At 38.5% G+C, this 17,900-nt stretch overlaps 5 protein-coding genes across 7 annotated transcripts; 4 read left to right on the top strand and 1 right to left on the bottom strand.

Annotated features, from left to right (window-relative positions):
- Window positions 1-2: 2 nt before the first annotated feature.
- On the bottom strand, window positions 3-2,687 carry LOC106651701 (tether containing UBX domain for GLUT4). 2 transcript variants are annotated; one of them, XM_014370343.2, is made up of 9 exons: window positions 2,476-2,687; window positions 2,118-2,220; window positions 1,995-2,050; window positions 1,677-1,926; window positions 1,405-1,612; window positions 1,157-1,272; window positions 743-1,091; window positions 488-653; window positions 3-424 (listed from the first exon to the last, which is right to left on the bottom strand). In XM_014370343.2, the coding sequence occupies exons 2-9, from the start codon at window positions 2,202-2,204 to the stop codon at window positions 208-210; spliced, it is 1,449 nt and encodes a 482-aa protein (XP_014225829.1). In that variant the 5' UTR covers window positions 2,205-2,220; window positions 2,476-2,687; the 3' UTR covers window positions 3-207. The 2 variants fall into 2 exon arrangements, with proteins under 2 accessions (XP_014225829.1, XP_014225828.1); XM_014370342.2 differs by having other exon boundaries at window positions 1,157-1,612.
- An 81-nt stretch (window positions 2,688-2,768) lies between these two features.
- LOC106651509 (dynein light chain Tctex-type 1) lies at window positions 2,769-3,915 on the top strand. Its single transcript, XM_014370036.2, has 2 exons — window positions 2,769-3,022; window positions 3,110-3,915. The coding sequence occupies exon 2, from the start codon at window positions 3,215-3,217 to the stop codon at window positions 3,548-3,550; it is 336 nt and encodes a 111-aa protein (XP_014225522.1). The 5' UTR covers window positions 2,769-3,022; window positions 3,110-3,214; the 3' UTR covers window positions 3,551-3,915.
- Window positions 3,916-4,473: 558 nt separating this feature from the next.
- LOC106651514 (endochitinase At2g43620-like) lies at window positions 4,474-6,427 on the top strand. Its single transcript, XM_014370041.1, has 2 exons — window positions 4,474-4,524; window positions 5,085-6,427. Exons 1-2 carry the CDS (start codon window positions 4,522-4,524, stop codon window positions 5,805-5,807), a joined length of 726 nt encoding a protein of 241 aa, XP_014225527.1. The 5' UTR covers window positions 4,474-4,521; the 3' UTR covers window positions 5,808-6,427.
- Window positions 6,428-6,550: 123 nt separating this feature from the next.
- Window positions 6,551-7,698, top strand: LOC106651521 (endochitinase EP3-like). 2 transcript variants are annotated; one of them, XM_014370051.2, is made up of 3 exons: window positions 6,551-6,951; window positions 7,025-7,465; window positions 7,581-7,698. In XM_014370051.2, exons 1-2 carry the CDS (start codon window positions 6,699-6,701, stop codon window positions 7,432-7,434), a joined length of 663 nt encoding a protein of 220 aa, XP_014225537.1. In that variant the 5' UTR covers window positions 6,551-6,698; the 3' UTR covers window positions 7,435-7,465; window positions 7,581-7,698. The 2 variants fall into 2 exon arrangements, with proteins under 2 accessions (XP_014225537.1, XP_014225536.1); XM_014370050.2 differs by having other exon boundaries at window positions 7,025-7,698.
- Window positions 7,699-8,773: 1,075 nt separating this feature from the next.
- LOC106651461 lies at window positions 8,774-11,637 on the top strand. Its single transcript, XM_014369978.2, has 4 exons — window positions 8,774-9,481; window positions 9,548-10,255; window positions 10,323-11,000; window positions 11,066-11,637. The coding sequence occupies exons 1-4, from the start codon at window positions 8,910-8,912 to the stop codon at window positions 11,523-11,525; spliced, it is 2,418 nt and encodes an 805-aa protein (XP_014225464.1). The 5' UTR covers window positions 8,774-8,909; the 3' UTR covers window positions 11,526-11,637.
- The last annotated feature ends 6,263 nt before the right edge of the window (window positions 11,638-17,900 follow it).

Raw genomic sequence — 17,900 nt, 5'->3', positions numbered from 1 at the left:
TATATGTGTTTGATATTTTATTTGGCATGATAAATTTTTTTACATTAAAGTTGTCAAAAATAGTATATAAATAGTACCACATAGCAAGTAATGAAATTATGAAAATATTAAATTATCTTTTTGCCTTAAAAAGTTTGTGTGTTAAATTAAATGCCACTAAATTATTGTCATTTTAATAAGATTTATGATACAATAACAATTTATAGTTTATTTTTTCGAAAGTTGGAGCCACTTAGGAACCTTCCTTGCTCCAGACGGTGATGCAGTGGAACTCGAAGGCTGAGGCTCGTTTCTGTTCGTTTGCCGCGGAACGAGTGACGAAGATGATGATGATGAAATTGATGATACTATTACCTCCTTATTAAGTTGTGGTATTTCATTTTTTAGATCATCCAAATCACAATTTTGTCGCATAGTTGATAGTCTGAAAAAACGAGTGTTATTTACAATAATAATTAAGCCTACAAGATAATTTGCCTTTAGGTACCTTGTATTAGATGCATGTAAACTTGCTGCCATAGGATCTGTTAGCTTTGATTTTATTTCTGGCTTAAGGTCGGAAGTACCAGCATAGTAAATAATGGCACTTGGTACTAGGCCGCAATCAATTAATAGATCCATGGGTACGAGATCACATCTAGGAGGAGTTGTATCTGTTGCAATAATGAAATCATTGATAAGCATTCAAAATGAAATTCAAGCATAAATAAAAAAATTCATAAAATATCTCATTCCTACTCACATAAATTAAAATCTTCTGAAGGATTCTCAAGGTAAGTCTTTACAAAATCTTTAATAGTTTGCACCGTTTCAACTGGAGTAAAAAATCCTTGAAGAACTAGCTGACTAGGAAATTGTATACGTATGATTACTGTTTTGTATTTACGGAGCTGCTCCATCTGTGCATTATCCTTATCTCTTTGTCTCATAGCTGCTGTAGAAAGAGGTGCGTCATTTTGTGCATTTCTAGCATCACGAATTAAAGCTCTGATATCATTCACTGTGACTTCAAAAAAACTGTCAGGTACAGGATTTTGATTCATTGGTTTTGCACCAGCTTGGTTGAATAATAGAGCATCTCTTTCTCCTATCTAAACAATCATAGAAAATGTAAAACAAGTAATAAAAGTGAATTTTATATAATAATTATACTCACAATTTGAACTTCAGGCACTTCTTGTAAAATTTTGTCTTCAACCTCTTCATTCTTTTCTAAATCTACGTCTTCTGAAAGCTTAGATTTTTTGTTATCTTCTCTTTCATTTTTTAAGGCTGAAGAAGATAAGGATTCTTTCAGTGGTTTTTCAGCAGCAACTTTAGTTTTTGTATCATTAATATTGGTATCACATTTTTTATGAGATTCTTTCTCTGCTTTTATAAGTGAAATTGGATCTAACACTTTACTTTTTTTAGGATCTGGGGCTGGAGTCCGCTTGAACACAAATTCATCATCATCTACAGTCTCAAAAGTCTTTGGTTTTTGAGGTATATTGTACACATGAGCTTGTTCTTTATTTTCCTCTGGATTTCTATGCATCAGCCTGAACAAAGCTTTGCCACTTCCTAATCCTAATGATCTTAATGTAAGATTTTCAAACTCTTTGCCATAAATCTGGAAATTTTTTTCACATTAAATTATTAAATTTTATTTCATTGCATGTAAATTTAATACATACTTTTCTTTGAGTATAAACGATCACTACAGTTTCAACATCATACTCAATATTTAAATTTTTTAAAATGGCCTCTAAAGATGTAGTTGGAGCAAACTCGCCAGTCTGTCTATCTCCAGTTTCCAATTGAACACATATTGTAACATTTGATACTTTTCTAGGATTTTTACAAGTTACCATCTCCAAACAAGCCTTATTGGATATATTAGCATATCTAATGGTCAAATCAACATCCAATATCCTGTTATGGTACCTGTTGAATAGGAATAATTTGAGTATGTTTTCTTTTTTCTTAATCCTTAAAGAAAATTGTTACATTACTTTAAATCATATTCATCTGGATTGAAGTTGTATTTGCTGCAAGCTTTTTCAAGAACCTGCAAAAGTATTAATCAAAGTAATTAGTAATTCAAATTCTAAATGGAATTGATATTATGATTTTACCTCCAAAATTGTTGTGTTCTGATTAACTTCAATGGCTGGTCTTCGCCCATTTGGAGTTAGGACTGTTATATTATTTTTGGCAGCCATGTTATTGCTCAAAGTTCTGGAAAATTATAGGTAATAAAAAAATAAATAAATGTATTGAAGTTTGTAAATAAGAATTATTATTTTATCTAATTTATCAAAATCAATGTATCAATTAGACTATTCTTCACTTATTTATATTTATATTTCAACGACTGTTCAATAACAGTTTTTGTGCAAATTTTTCGAATTTTCAATACCCTAATTAATCCACGATAAACGTTATCGAAAATTCGACGTGATATAGAATTTCGTTTTATAAACACACACTTGCCTGTCAAATCAGAGTTTGCCTTATCGAATTGTTCTCAATTTTTTCCCACGAAAAATGGTTCAAACAACCATCGTCTTATCGGAAAATCGTTACAGCGTTGCGTTACTTGCACACGACTTTACAAATTCAACAATGTCACATAGTGTATTGAGATTGCAGACCGTATTGTCTGTATTGGCAACTCTACTATGGCAGGGAGTACCTGTAGGCCGCAAAAGCATGCCGTTTGCGAATTGCGAATCTCTCCCCATTCCATAATATCGCTTGCTGCGAACTTTTCGCGGAGCAGTTGTGAATGTTACCGCTAGAGGAAGATAGTTGAAACACGTCACCGGTGATGACATAGATACGTCAGGTTATTTTCTGCAATGTTTTGCCTTTTGTGATTGTTTGGAGTTACTTTAGTAACCTAAGAAAACTCCTCTCCTGGTTGCAGTGCCTATATTTATTATTTTTTTATCACTGACCCGAATCACTGGATCATTAAATCTCTGGTTGGATGAACAGCTGACGAGTAACCAATGTTTTTGAATTAGCAGAAAATGCTGTGAGTACGGTGACACTTATATATTATATTAATTTTGCACATGATCTTAAAAATAATTACTTACATTCGTTTTTCATCCTTTTTCAGAAAATCATTGTCGGGTTTGCAGAGTGTCAATTTACCTAAGGAAAAACTATAACTCAATACATCTGTGTTTTTGCTGTGCCAAGTTTTTATAATAAATCATTGATAATGGAGGATATGCAAGAAGAAGCCCAGTTTGTTGTGGACGATGTCAGTCGCATAATCAAAGAAGCTATTGAAGTGGCAATTGGTGGAAATGCGTATACTCATAGTAAAGTGAATCAGTGGACTTCTAACGTGGTGGAGACATGTCTAGGCCAATTAACCAAATTACAAAAACCTTATAAATATATTGTCACCTGTACAATTATGCAAAAAAATGGAGCTGGTCTGCATACGGCGAGTTCGTGTTATTGGGATAATGCAACAGATGGAAGTTGCACAGTACGCTGGGAAAATAAAACAATGTACTGCATCGTGTCAGTTTTTGGCCTCTCGATTTGAATATTTGAACTTTTATTGGAAGTTACCAAATTATAAGTGTACACATTCTTGAGTTAATTCTTTTTTTTGTAAAATTTTGTACTAATTATTGAATTACAAGTATTATGCACAATGAAAAAAGTAAAAGTGTATCAATTTGAACAAAATGCTTTGCCACGTCGAGTAGACGCTCTGCAATGCAATAATATTATTGACCAGAGTTATGTTGAATGCGCTTCGAACATCAGACAATTGTATTTGTAATTTTTTAAATAATTTTTACCACGATGTAATATAATCACACTAAATTGTAATTAACTTTAATTTCATTTTTGAAATTATAATGTAATTAAATCATTTCGTACTCTAATATAATTTATAATTATAGCATATAACACTTGCTTGAATTTTATTTAAAAATAAAAAATTCATCGTACTGCTACCAACTAAACGTCGAACTCTTTATAGCATATTTTGCGATTATCAAAGCTTTAAATCAATAGTCGCATTATTGAAATAAATTTGTGTGCTTAAAAAATCGTCAACACAAACGTGTCAAAATCGACAATCTCATGGCGTGACAACGTATATTCTTCGAAAATTCTAAAAATACCTATCAGGAATCCTGAAATCTTGTTGTTTCATTTTTAGCCTGGCGTGCGCGCGATAATAGCTGACTTTTCTATTTGCTTATACATCGGCACACGGGTCACGCACGTGTGTGTATTTGCATCGTGACCAGGAAAACAAAAAAAGGAAAAAATCCGCACGGAAAAACACTATTGTTCTTCCGCTCAAAAGTGCATATTATCACGACAGCCCGAGACTTAGATCGCGTGAACACGCACATTTGGGCAAGAGACGCACACGTGTTTTTTCACGGGCAAAGATATGCAAGAGTATAAAAATGACGAGGTCGTCGTGTTTATCTTTACAGTATGTCTTGTGAAATGACCAAGAGCGAATCGTTTGTGTAATATCTCGTTTAAATCATGGTAAAATATCATTTTTTTCACGCCCCGACCGAAATCTCGAGTTTGTGCTGACATTAATAAACTTTGAAAAATTGCTATACCCTTTTATAATCTTAAATAATAAAAAATTTATCAAATTTTATGATATGTCGATTTCATAAACGTACATAAACTTAAAACCAGCTAAAATTTCAATAAATAAAGTAAAATAAAAAATTATATGTAGGTAGAAAATTGTCGAAGTTTCGATTTTGATGAGTCAAATGATTATTTATTATTAAAGCATTGTCGAAACGAATTAACATTAATAATAAACAATTATTTAACTTACCAAAATCGAAACTTTGACAATTTTCTACCTAAACAATTCTCAGTGAGTGAAGTTTGATAAATTTTTCTAAATAAAAAATTATCTAACTTTTCTAGACTTTTCTAAACTTTTTTAAGCTCAAAACTAACTGAAATTTTCAGCCTTAGATCGAAAATTTTTTATAAATCAGTCACTCAATTTCCGTCGCATCACGCCACGAGAAATTATTTCTCGACCCTTCACTATATATTTTTTTCGTTCGTCCCATCAGGCTGCGCTTCTGATCTCGATCGTCCTGCTACTACCGATTATCGTTAAGCCCGGCCACTCGTACGTCTTCGGCAGCAACATGATCAGCCACGAGGAGTTCAATCGGGCCGTGCATCGAGCCGGCTACCTCGTGCCCAAGGACGAGACCTATCGCAACTTCGTCGAGGCGATCACTCGCGGCTCGTTCGGCCGCGACGAGGCCGCCATGCTCCTCGCCCAGATGCTCTACGAGAGCGGCGGCTTCATGATCAAGGAGGACCTCGGCTGTCTGCGCGGCGATCACTGCCTGCGCAAGTACTCGCTGGATAAGTCAGGCCTGCCCGGCAAGAACTATCACGGCCGCGGCTATCTCAAGGTCGCCTGGGGCGCCAACTACAGGGCGGCCTCCGACGCACTGGGCTACGGCGAGACCCTGCTGAGCGAGCCCGACCTCGTGACGACGGATCCGAGACTGGCGATGCTCGTCAGCGTCTGGTACTGGGAGCAGAAGGTCCGGCCGAAGATCGTCCACGTGCCGAAGAGCAGCAACGACGACGGCGACTACAACGATCTGCGGCCGGCGTCGCGGCCGAGATATCGATTCGGCGATACGACCAGGGCCCTCAATCCGTACGAGTGCGTGAGAAATCCCGAGCGGGCTCATCGCCGATGGATGACTTACATCAGGGTGGCCGAGAGTCTGCACGTGAGCAACTTCGCCGAGGAGAACGGCTGCTACAATTGACCGTCCGAATAATTTAGAAAATTTATTAACGACATAATAATTCGACTGTGCCACTGCCTTCCCAATCATACATGATAGAGGATCTTTGTATTTAAATAATGATAATACAATTTAAGACATATAATTATATTTATACGCTCGCGCGACTTTGTTTGAATTACATAATTTTTTTTTTTCACTTCATCGACGATGATGCGGCGCACGTTGTTTTTCGCTAGAGGAAGTCGACTGCGAAATTCATACGTTTATTATTATTGCCGTACATTACCATTTGTATTTATCAATTGACATATTTCGTATCCGCGATCGTTGTGTGCGTGTGACGCGATCATTGAATATTAATTTTTCATTTCTATCTAATTTTTTTTCCGTCTTCGCGAGGAATGCATGTCGTTTTTTCGTTGAAAAGAAGTTTCAAGTTGAAATATTGACACTTGGATTTCAGTAGTGGTTTTAGACTAATTAATTTAAGGATCTCATTTATAATTATTTGTAAATACAATTAATAAAAGTAATGTGATCGATATGTTTTGAACTGAATCAAAGTTCGATTCGAAACGTAAATGACAAATGTTGTGTACTCGATAATTTAGTTAAAATAAATATGCCACTGAAACACACCCAACATGATTAAGAATCGACTAATTGCGTGATACGCCGATGCATAAGCCGAGCACGTGTGTCAAACTGTTTGCACTGCGTCGATATAAATTTTTACGATATTATAAGTTGACAAAAGTTCATCCGAAGCGACGCAATCGGCACACCGGAACCGTATCGAACAATTTTTTTTTGCTCGCTCTCGCCGATCGCGAGGAGGGAAAAAATTATCCATTAGACCGTTACGTCCTTGGAGTATAGTAGTCGCAGAGAGATTCACTCGGTGCGAAGATGCGCAGTGATTCACGGCGAGCGATAACGATCGTCGCTCTCGTGCTGGTGCAGCTGTTGCGCGCGAGCCAGGCGTACGTTTCTCGCGAGGAATTCGACCGAGCCGTGACGTCGAACGGCTACCGGAAGCCCGCCGATGAGGTCTACGAGAATTTCGCCGAGCAGACCAAGGATTTCAGCCGCGAGGAGGCAGCGATGCTCATCGCCCAGCTGATCCACGAGAGCGGCGGCTTCGTTTACACCGAGGAGATCGGTAAGCTTCGAGATAATAATCAATTGTACCTATACGCGCGTACCATGTCTGTCATATGTGCGTGCGATTGCAGTGTGCACCAATACCGATCGCTGCCGCGACGTCTATCGCGACAACGTCGGCCTGCCCGGCAAGAGCTACCACGGCCGCGGCTACATACAGCTGACCTGGGCCGCCAACTATCGGGACGCCTCGAGCGCGATCGGCATGGGCGATCGGCTGCTGCGCGAGCCCGAGCTCGTGGCTAAGGATCCGAGACTGGCGATGCTGGTCAGCACCTGGTACTGGCGCGATCGCGTGAGGCCGCTGCTGAGGCCTCGGCCCGACTGGTTCGGCTCCACTACCAAAGCCATCAACGGCGCGATCGAGTGTCAGCCGGGTACGGCCAATCCAACGGCCAAGAGGAGGTATCGGCTGTACGAGAAGGTCGCAGACGCGCTCAAGTTGACCAAGAGAGCCAAGGAGAATGGATGCAATGCTTGAAGCTACTTCGAAGATGTTTTCTTTTTCCAATGTAATTTAAAACTTTTTATCTACTTTTTTGATATTATGAGTACGTCGATTTCATGGTTGCTTTTCCTTGAATATCTCCTTCTCAAAAATCCTTGCCTCGAATTCCATCGAAACAGTTAAAATTGATTTTCGCCTTTTCTCCTCGTGTCTCTTGTTTAGCTTTACACATCTATAGCATCAGATAAAACGCAGGAGGTGAGTTCTCATAATAAAATACAAAAAAGAAAAAACTCACTCGGTTTGACTTATCCGATTTTTTGAATAAAAACTCGACTCGTATATGGCTCGTCGAGTTATCGTCTCGAGTCATAAAAAATTCAAGTACCCGTGAATGTCCTTGAGTATTGGTCATGTGCGACACCCATGGCTCCCTCCACTAGAAACCATTTCCCATGTTATTTCTTACGAGGAGAAATTCAGTTCAGTGAGCGCCGCTAGCATAATTGGAAGTCTTTTCCATAAGAGCACACGTGAAAATCGATGGCAGCGCTGCCATCCACTCCATCCACGTGCACACTGCGAATACTCCATATTAAGTTTTCCAATTGCGCTTAAGTATAGTTATTTTGCTTTCTCATAGAGGAAGTTATGCGATAGGCATAAAAATGAGTGTCAGAACTACCAAGTTACAAAAAAATTTGAAAAAGTGGACCACCTTAATGAACACCTATACAATCTACAGCTACTAGATAATTACGTAATGAAGTGTCCACGTTCCTTGTTATACTTCTAAACCTCTGGAAAGCTCGCAGAATAAGTTTATTTTTCTCATATTTAGAAGGATCTTTTAAATAAGTACTATTATTTTTTCAAGCATACACAAAGAGCTCGTACTGCGTATTTTTTACGACAGATGAAACGTTCGATTAGGATTTAACTTTTAACGTAGTTTCAAGGCTACAGCGAATATCAACCCGAATTTTTCATCAAAGATCCAAAAGATTATGAAAAGCCAAAATATTAGAGCAGCTGGCTTCTTTTCCAAAACCATTCCTGAGGCACTGTAGATTTCGAGTTGGATACTGAGAAAATGTGTTGAAATTTTTGTCGCCTACATCGTCACTGCCACCTACTAAAGATCGGTTCTTGAATTTTTTTACTAAAGTAACTACGGGAATTTGGATGATTTAAAGAAAAGGATTATAACAAGATCATAAAAAAACCTTAAGAGAAAAAAATTATGAAATTTTTGTTTCCTGTAATATCTGACTACTGTATTTATATAGGTATGTATTTGAGCGCGAGGATACAATGTTGACATGAGGATGATGGTACGTTTGTGTAACTGTTAGTATTGATAGAATCGTGATTATTCTCGGATGTTCCACACATCAAATTGTAACATTATGAATAATATATTTTATTCAGAATAGATTAATTAAACATTAAATAGTTTTATAAATTTATTATTTGATCACTATCAGAGCATCAGTCGAAAGGGAAAAATGTCGCAAAAACGAACTTTAATGAATCGAGGATATTTTCTTAAAAAACCGCATGCCGACGTTATAATTAATTTAGTTAATTATTTGAATACCAAAGAAATCGAAGAAGAACATTTAGAGAATGATAAGACTTTGAAGACTATACTACGTGAGGGCACGAAAAGATTCGTAAAGAGTCAACCCCACACATTGCAATCCGACACGTTTAAAAGTACGATTCTTACTTTTAAAATTGACTTTCTGAAAACAGTTAATCTGTATCGAATCAATCGCGGCATTTTGGTTGTCGCTTGCGTTGAACATCTACTGTACCCCGAAGATGAAGATGAAGAATATACAAGGATATATCGTTGCGGCCCGGCAAAGGCGACCAAGCTGTATAACAAACTGTGTGGTTTTCCAGAAGATACGCTACAAGACATTGACATAGTTAACTCGGCCAGATCTTTTTTCGACTGCGCTAAGTTCGTAGCGAAACCCGAATGCTTGGAAAAAATAAGATCGTATTTGAAAGAGATTGAAATCGATAGTGACGAGATGCTGTACATACAGAAAGCGTCGATTCAATTAATGTGAGTGAATATTTCAAAAATGGTTAATATAATTTTATTACTCTGAATTTTTGTCAAATTTTTCAGTACTGGTATCGAAGATATCGAGATCGTCAAAGTTCCAGAACCCAAGAACGACAATCGGCCTAGGCGAATAATACCAAGAAAGAAGTCGGTAAATCCTGCTTGTTTATCGGTCGTATCGAAACCAGCAAAAGATACGCCAAAAAAGGGTATACCTCCAATGAACAAAGAGTATTTTCGTAACAAGATATATGCAGATTCTATTATTAATTTAAAAGATTATTTGATAAACAACGACATCGAAGAAGAAGATTTAGATGATACAATGGTTTTAAAGGATATGATAGCTAAAGCGATGAAAAGATTTGCGAGTTCTCTATATACGCCATCGTATTTAGACACGTTTAAACGCACCATTGTTATCTTTACGATTGACTTTTTGAAGGCAGTAAATCTGTATCGGGTGAATCGTGGAATATTGGCCGTCGCTTGTGTCGAATATCTCCTGTACCCCAAGAAACACGTCAAAGAATACATAAAGGTATATCGTTGCAATGACACGAAGGCGAAGAAGGTGTATAAAGAATTGTGCGGTCTTCCGGACAAAGCTCAGCTCGACGATGCCATAATCAAATCGGCCAGATCTTTCTTCAAATGTCCCACGTTTTTGAAGAAAACCAGCTGCTTGGACAAAATTAGATCGTACCTGCGCAGCATTGTAATCGACGACGAAGAGCTGCAGTTCATAAGGAAAGCATCGATTCAAGCGATGTGAGTGAATAATTTAAATATGGTCGACACAAATATTTTTACTCCAAAATCGTATCGAATGTTTCAGTACTGGAAATGAACATATTGACGTTGACGAGCTGTCGGGAAACGTTGCCGATCCCATCGAAGTTCAGCCGCCGACTTCGCCGATTCCACTCGACCCTGTGTACGAATCCGAAAGGGAGCCACTTTACGTGGATCGAGAATACTTTCTGGAGAAATCTCACGCAAATAAAATTATTCTCTTTAGACGATATTTGATTAGTGAAAAAATCCAAAACGAAATGTTGGAGGATAACCAAATTTTAATCGATATGCTGCGCGAGGCGATGAAAATATTTACGAACTGTACACCTACGTTTTCGGAATTGGACACGTTCAAACGTACGATTCTTGATTTTACAATTAATCATCTGAAGAAAGTCAAACTGTATCGAATAAATCGTGGCATATTGACAGTCGCTTGCGTCGAATATCTATTGTATCCAGACGGATACGATGATGAATATAGAGATATATATCGTTGCGGGCTGGAAAAGGCGACCGTATTGTATAATAAACTGTGTGGGTATCCAGAAGACACGCTGCAAGACAGTCACACGGTTGAATCGGCTCGATCTTTTTTCGAGTGCGAAAAGTTTTTACAAGATAAAGATTGCTTATCAACAGTAAAATTATACTTGACGCTCATTACTATCGATTCGGACGAGATGGAATTTATAAAAGAAACATCAATTCAATTGATGTACGTAAATATCTTAAAAATAGTTGATAAAATGTTATACTCTAAAATTATATTTAATTTTCCAGTGACGGTAAAGCAGCCATCGACATTGCTAAACCCCAAATAAATATAATGGATCTCATCGAAGATAATCTACCAATTTTGATGGCAAGCAACCAGCCTCGTCTATCTATATCAGACGCGGTGCCCGTAAATTTCGATCTCGAGCCAGTCGTGTCCATGCAACGAATAAGCCACGGATTTCCTCTGCGCTATCATGTCGGCCAGATCGTGCTAGCAAGAAAGTACAAGTCAAATTTTTGGCCAGCGAAAATCGTGGAGGTTCGCGATCATTTGATGTACGTGAAATTTTTTCCATTGGCAGGAAAAAAGAGCGTGGTGGCGTTTGAAGAAGACGTGAAAAAAATTAGCGCAGAAGAAATCAATAATAATACAGCCGCTCGAAGTCCCGATTTGACACGAGAATGCTTCGCCATTTCGGTGGCATTGGCTGTTACAGAACTTAACAAAGAAATTTTTTGTTAATTTAACGCAATGAATCTTTTGATCTCAATTATAAAAAATTGTACTTTTAAAATGAATATAGTAACTGTAAACACATCGGCAATAAATATTATAGACAAATGATATCAACATATTTTAGGTTTTCTAATGCAGGACTACGTTATGAGCAATATCCATGATAGCTGATCCAATTCACACACGTTTAGATACCTCGTTTTATTGTTTTTCTGGAATTATCCGATACTATGATATTTTTTGACGAGTCTCAACTACATGTATGGTTTTCACACTTTTATGCTTACAGTTTAAATATAGTTAATTCTTGTTGTATAAGTAATACATATAGTTTTATTATTTAATTTGCTGTGTTCTAAACATTCTCATAGACGTAAATGAAAAAATTGACATCAACTTGAGGGATTCAATATTTCATCGGCTAACAATTAGTAATGGACATTATTTCACTCTTTGATTCCTTTACATGAATAATAATTTTTAAATCCGACATCTGAACATCACCATATATCAATTTGGAATTAAAGACGATCTCTCCTGAGCATTACTTTTACAGATCGCAGTGATCGCATACAAGTGTCACAGATGTTAGGTTTGGTGATCTCTTTATACTCGGAATCGTCGACGTCGTCGTCGTCGTCGTTCTCGTCGTCGCTGAGTAAAACGCTGAAAGCTCTGCGCCTTCTGACGACTTTGTTATCAACGAGATGGTTTGGTTCTTTGACGACCTCGGCCTCGACGGAGACGTCACCGACGAGCGAAGGTGGATCCAAGGACCCATCATCCAAGGTCTTGGTTGATCTGTCAGGAAAAAAAGCTATTAATTGTAAACATTTTATTTTGAGATTTAGAAAATGTTATTTAAACGTTTGTTTACTTACTTCGTGGTCGCAGATTTATCGTCACTTGCAGCCCCGCTCGATTCATCGCCGCCGTCGTCACCGAGGACGTCGGACCCCTCTTCGTCGTCGTCCTCGTCATCCTCTTCGTCGTCGTCCTCTTCGTCGTCGTCTTCGTCGTCCTCGTCGTTTTCGTCGTCCTCTTCGTCGTCGTCCTCATCGTCCTCGTCGTTCTCGTCGACCTCGTCATCTTCATCGTCGTCATCCTCGTCGACCTCGCATAAGCTGGCGAGAGCTTCACGGCTTCTGACGACTTCGACTTCAGCGAGATCTTTCGGCCGTTGATCCCCGAGGGTCGGACCTTCATATATTTGGGAAGCGAAAGGCGCGAATTTCGGTCGTTGCCACGGTTTCCGTTCCTGGTACACGTGCTGTAGGAAAAACAGCACCGAGGCCGAGGTGGACCGTGGCTCGAAAAGCCCGTAGTACTCCGGGAAGGCCAGCAGCTCTATGACCTCTCGGCGACACGCCACCGTTTTCATCAAACCTCGGAGACAATCCATCTCTATCTTAAGCAGCCGACGAGGATACGGGATCGACTCCAGGACTTCGTCTGCCGTCTCGTCGGGCAACACTTTGTCCTTGCCCTTTGGACAATGTAGGATAAATTTATGCACAATCACACTCAATTGTTTATGCGTGATTGGAAAGCCATTTTCCAACGCCACGTTAATTGGATCGTTGCGACTTAAAGTACCATCCCTGATCCTGCAATAAAATTGAGGAGTTTTACTGATTGTCCGGCCAAGCAAATGACGACATGCGTGGACACGTGCCAAGTAGAGTACAAAAACCGATTTTCGAAAATTGAGAGATTCGTACAACACGCGTAGTGGCGAAAATGAATGCTCAAAATAGTCGAATTTTGTACGTAAAATTAAATAGAGATTGAGACAGGAGACACGAGTGCATCCACCACGTCGCGTCGTCACGATGTTCGAATCGCGAAAAATCAATGGTAACGACCGATACAAGTGCCTCCGGGATTTTTGTGCTATTAGTGACAAATTTTGTCACCGTTAGTTCAAATCGTAAAAAGTGAACTATCGGGAACAAAAATTGTCACCGATAGTTCAAAAATTTAAAATTCTTATTCGCGCTGCGCAGAGACTTAATCGATGAAGTTCGCGGCAAAACAACAAAAGCTATCTTGAAGTAATTGAAAAAACTTACCGCTCGGCGATCACCTTACAAATAAAGTACACTGGCGATTCCACTATCGCGCTGTACCATGGCATGTACATGCCGAAGTGGTTCGCCACGAAGACGTTGATCGCCTCCTGCGACGGCGATCGCTTGTAATCCGATTTGTGGAAGCGCAGAACAGCATCTGCATCTTTGCAAAGCGGCTTAATAGGGATTCGGGCAAGACGCCGGGCGTAGGCGTTTTTCAGTTCGTTCACGTCGCCGGATCCGAGAACCATCGAATTCTTATCGACGAAATCGTAAGGACCGATAGCACGCTTCAGTGCCTCGGACATGCGATGCCCCGTCAGAGGTAAACCCTGAAAATACTTTCGATGAAAGTACGGTTTTATTTTACTGATGACCTCTGCCTCGGTGGTACTGGCAGCGGGGCGCGTCGTTTGTCGGCCCTTACGAGGCTTCTTCGATGACGACACTTCGGGACACTCATCTGGTAATTGTTTCGATGCAGTCGAACGCTTCTGCGCTCGTCGTTCAATGACGTTTTTCGGAGAAGTCACCGACACCGACTTGGCCGTTTTGGCCTTCGTCTGTGGCTTTTTCGACGTACCTGGCTGTGGCGACGTCGCCTTAACCTCGGGCACCTCGTTTGAATGTTCATCGTCCGACGACTCCGAGTCGTCGGACGATGATATCACACAACGTCCTCTTTTTGGCATCGTGCCGCATCAAGGAAACACACACACTCACAAAAAGCACTCTTCAATTAAAACGCACAAAAATACGGCGGTAGCTGGCTGGGCGGTTCGGACTGCACAAAGGTTGCTGAGTAGGGATGTGCGATTCTACTCGACTCTTTTTTCGATTCTTGACAATGGCTTCGATTCCGATTCTAGAGTCCCATTTTACGAAGAATCGATTCTGCGCATGTGCGTACGCTCGGCGCCGTGCACTGTGGAGTTCAAACTGTAGGGCTCGATTATGATTTGAACATCGAACGCGACAAATGCGCATAAAAACAGAAGACAAACTTAACGTCTATTTACATTAGAATTCGCGATACGTGCATACGGCAAGAGCTAGGTAGTTGCTTTGCAGTTGTTTGACCGTTGAAACGTACGTAAACGTTGAAAGCCAGCATAATTTGAGATCACGTTCACAAAAGCTCAGATTGACAATATCTGATTTGCTGCTATTGTAGTAAAAAAATAAAAAATTGTGGAAACACTTCAAACATGTTGAAGCATTTGAGAGTTCATCCGTTATTTGTAAACGTTAAATTTCATAAATCTCAAAATATTAAAACTGAGAGAAAAAGGAAGTTAGATAAAGATAATTGTACAATACCGAAGAAAAAAAAATCCTGGAATAGCTTTTGAAAAAATTTATTCTTTTCAAGGTAAATAAATGAATATTCATTAATTCTACATAACTTAATATTCATTAATATCAGAAAATAATTTTATATTTTTTTTAATACAGAAAATGGGTTCCGTTCAGACAGTACAACCAACCTCATCCACATGATTTGCAAGGATTTGGCCCCTATTTCAATTGTTGAGAAACCAGGATTTCTAAATTTAATGAAGACGTGTGTACCTTTGTACCAAGTGCAAATCAAAAATATAATAACCAGAAGAATTAAAACTAAACATGCACTTTTCAAAGAAAAGTTGGTAAATAAATGCTTTTGTTATGACTTGTGATGTATGGACTGACTGTAGCAATACAAGTTATATGGGATTCTCCACTCACTATTTATGTGGAACGAGCATCAAAACTTTTTGCTTAGCTTGCTAACCACTGGATCAAAGACATACTGCAGATTATTTGAAAAACACAATAACTATTGACTGCTATTGTTCGAGAAAGCTCAGAGCTAGCTTTTTGTATCGTGATTCGGGAAGATTTAGTTTGTGTCGTGAATTTCAAAGTAATTGAATAAAGTGAAATTACTAATTCGATGGATAAAGAGCAAGATCAATGACGATTTAGGATTTATTTCGATATGAATGGTTCTGGTGGACAACGGGTGACCATTGAAAACCTTCGCGTTCAGAAGTACATAAGCCTAAATAATAACGACACTCACGCATATGCTTATTTAACAAATATAGGTTTGAACCATTTTTACATTTAGCCACCATGAGAAACATAGAAAAATTGAAGACGTCACTTATAAGAATCTTCGTGTTTTCGTTGTGTATATCAGTAGCAGTACGATAGCAGTCAGCATTTCAGAAACTAGTGTGAAAACAACTCTCGTTCGACGAGTAAATTCTTGGAGTTTACTGATTGACTTTCGTAATTATTGTTAATGGTTTACATTCGTTTTATTCATAAGTAATACATATAAATAATACATCCACAATTACATAAGTAATACATATAGTTTTGATATTGAATTTGTTGCAAATCGTTGCGAATTTCATATTTCCGTAGATATAAGTAAAAAAATTGACATCAATTAGAAGGATTCAATATTTCATTGGCTACAATTAATAATGGATATTATTTTACTTCTTATATTGCCCTATAAATGAGTTATAATTTTTAAATCCAACAGTTGAACATCAACATAAGTCAATGTAGGATTTAAGACGACACTCGGCTGAGCATTACTTTAACGGATCGCAGTGATCGCATACACGTGTCACAGGTTTTTATCTTGATGAACTGAATCAATATGCAACTCGAGATTATCTTTTTGTGTAAACGTATTTCCACACAAGTAACATGGATGTTTAATACGATTATGCAAATCAATGAATAATTTCAGACTACTTAGGTGTGCATTTTTTCCATACGCTTTACACATAGGAATTGTAGTATTTTGCTCGTTATCAATGTGTCTTTTGAGACTGCCCTTGTAGACGAATGACTTGCCACATATATCACATGTAGGTATGTTGCCATTGTGCATCGATGGTGTGTGACATTTGAGGTAGGCCTTACTTGCGAATGCCTTTCCGCATATATCACAAGTATATTTGTTATTATTATGTACCATATCGATGTGTTTATTGAGACGACTCTTTTGTCTAAATTTCTTTCCACATTAATCACATTGTTGGGTAACACCATTATGCACCGTGACAATGTGGGTTCTGAGGTAACCCTTACGCGTAAATGTATTTCCGCAAATATCACATGCATGCGTAGGGGAGAACCCCCGTTTATGGCGCACTTAAGGAATTTTCGACTAGCATAAAAAATGTATCATTTGCAACACAATACCCAATATGCCTAATGATAGTTAGAGTTTTTATCTTTGTTTGGGTACTTTTATTATTGCCAAAAATATTTTTCCCCCTTAATCACGCATCGAAAAAATTCTGTCACATTACCGCGCAAGGCTTGCTATTGCCTTTTGCGGCGCACATTATTCCTATTCTGGCGCACAGAATCCTTGCCCAGACTTGACTTATTGAGATGATGTAGTGCAAATCAAATAGAATTTTGGAATGATTTTGAAAGTACTTAACGGAGGATGCTCCAAATTAGGTGATCGCGCCATTATCGGGCATTCTCCCCTAATACCATTATGCGTGGACTCGATGTGGATTTTGAGATCATTCTTATGTGAGTATTTTTTTCCGCATATGTGGCATGTGTGAGTTATTTTTTTGTGTACTCTATCGATGTGGATTTTGAGATTTTGCTTTGTTGCGAATGTCTTTCCGCAAATATCGCAAGCTTTAGTGACACCATTGTGCACCGTATCGATGTGGATTTTGAGATATCCCTTTGAGAATGTCTTTCCACAAATGTCGCATGCATATTTAACATCATTGTGCACCGAATCGATATGGGTTTTAAGATTACCTTTTCGAGCGAATGTCTTTCCGCAAATATCACATGCATGTTTAACACCATTATGCATTGTGTCGATATGATTTCTGAGGTAACTCTTATCTGAGTATTTCTTTTCACAAATATCACATGAATGAGTGACACCATTGTGCACCATATCGATATGGGTTTTAAGATTACCTTTCCGAGTAAATGACTTCCCACATACATCACATGTGTAATTAACACCATTATGAATCGAATCTATGTGACTTTTGAGATCATTCTTACGTGTAAATGTTTTTCCTCGTTTGTCACAATTTTGATTGTTATCGCTATTCTTTGATTCTTCTGTACCGCTTCTTTTTTTATTCTGTTCAACAAACTCACGGTCAAGATTCAAATTCAATTTTTCTGCAGCGTCATCAAAAAATTCCTGTTCAACTTCACTCCTAGTTTCTATTTTATTAACCACTAATAAATCCTTATCGAGTTTCACGTCTTCGCATTCAAAAATTATTTCCATATCTTCATTGCGTTCACG

Source organism: Trichogramma pretiosum, unplaced genomic scaffold, assembly GCF_000599845.2.
Source record: "Trichogramma pretiosum strain Unisexual culture from Peru unplaced genomic scaffold, Tpre_2.0 scaffold147, whole genome shotgun sequence".
Classification (NCBI taxonomy): Eukaryota; Metazoa; Arthropoda; class Insecta; order Hymenoptera; family Trichogrammatidae; genus Trichogramma; species Trichogramma pretiosum.
The sequence above is the reverse complement of the archived record's forward strand: the minus strand, read 5'-3'. Positions and strand labels throughout refer to the sequence as shown.

Bases quoted from the DNA above. Each gene is read 5' to 3' on its own strand.
- LOC106651701 (XM_014370342.2), bottom strand. From the start codon at position 2,204: ATGGCTGCCAAAAATAATATAACAGTCCTAACTCCAAATGGGCGAAGA. The intron at 1,927-1,994 runs GTAATGTAACAA...CCTATTCAACAG, and splicing joins CCAGATGAATATGATTTAAA to GTACCATAACAGGATATTGG. The intron at 425-487 runs GTACCTAAAGGC...TCGTTTTTTCAG, and splicing joins TTACATGCATCTAATACAAG to ACTATCAACTATGCGACAAA.
- LOC106651509 (XM_014370036.2), top strand. From the start codon at position 3,215: ATGGAGGATATGCAAGAAGAAGCCCAGTTTGTTGTGGACGATGTCAGT.
- LOC106651521 (XM_014370051.2), top strand. From the start codon at position 6,699: ATGCGCAGTGATTCACGGCGAGCGATAACGATCGTCGCTCTCGTGCTG. The intron at 6,952-7,024 runs GTAAGCTTCGAG...GTGCGATTGCAG, and splicing joins CGTTTACACCGAGGAGATCG to TGTGCACCAATACCGATCGC.
- LOC106651461 (XM_014369978.2), top strand. From the start codon at position 8,910: ATGTCGCAAAAACGAACTTTAATGAATCGAGGATATTTTCTTAAAAAA. The intron at 9,482-9,547 runs GTGAGTGAATAT...CAAATTTTTCAG, and splicing joins AAAGCGTCGATTCAATTAAT to TACTGGTATCGAAGATATCG. The intron at 10,256-10,322 runs GTGAGTGAATAA...CGAATGTTTCAG, and splicing joins AAAGCATCGATTCAAGCGAT to TACTGGAAATGAACATATTG.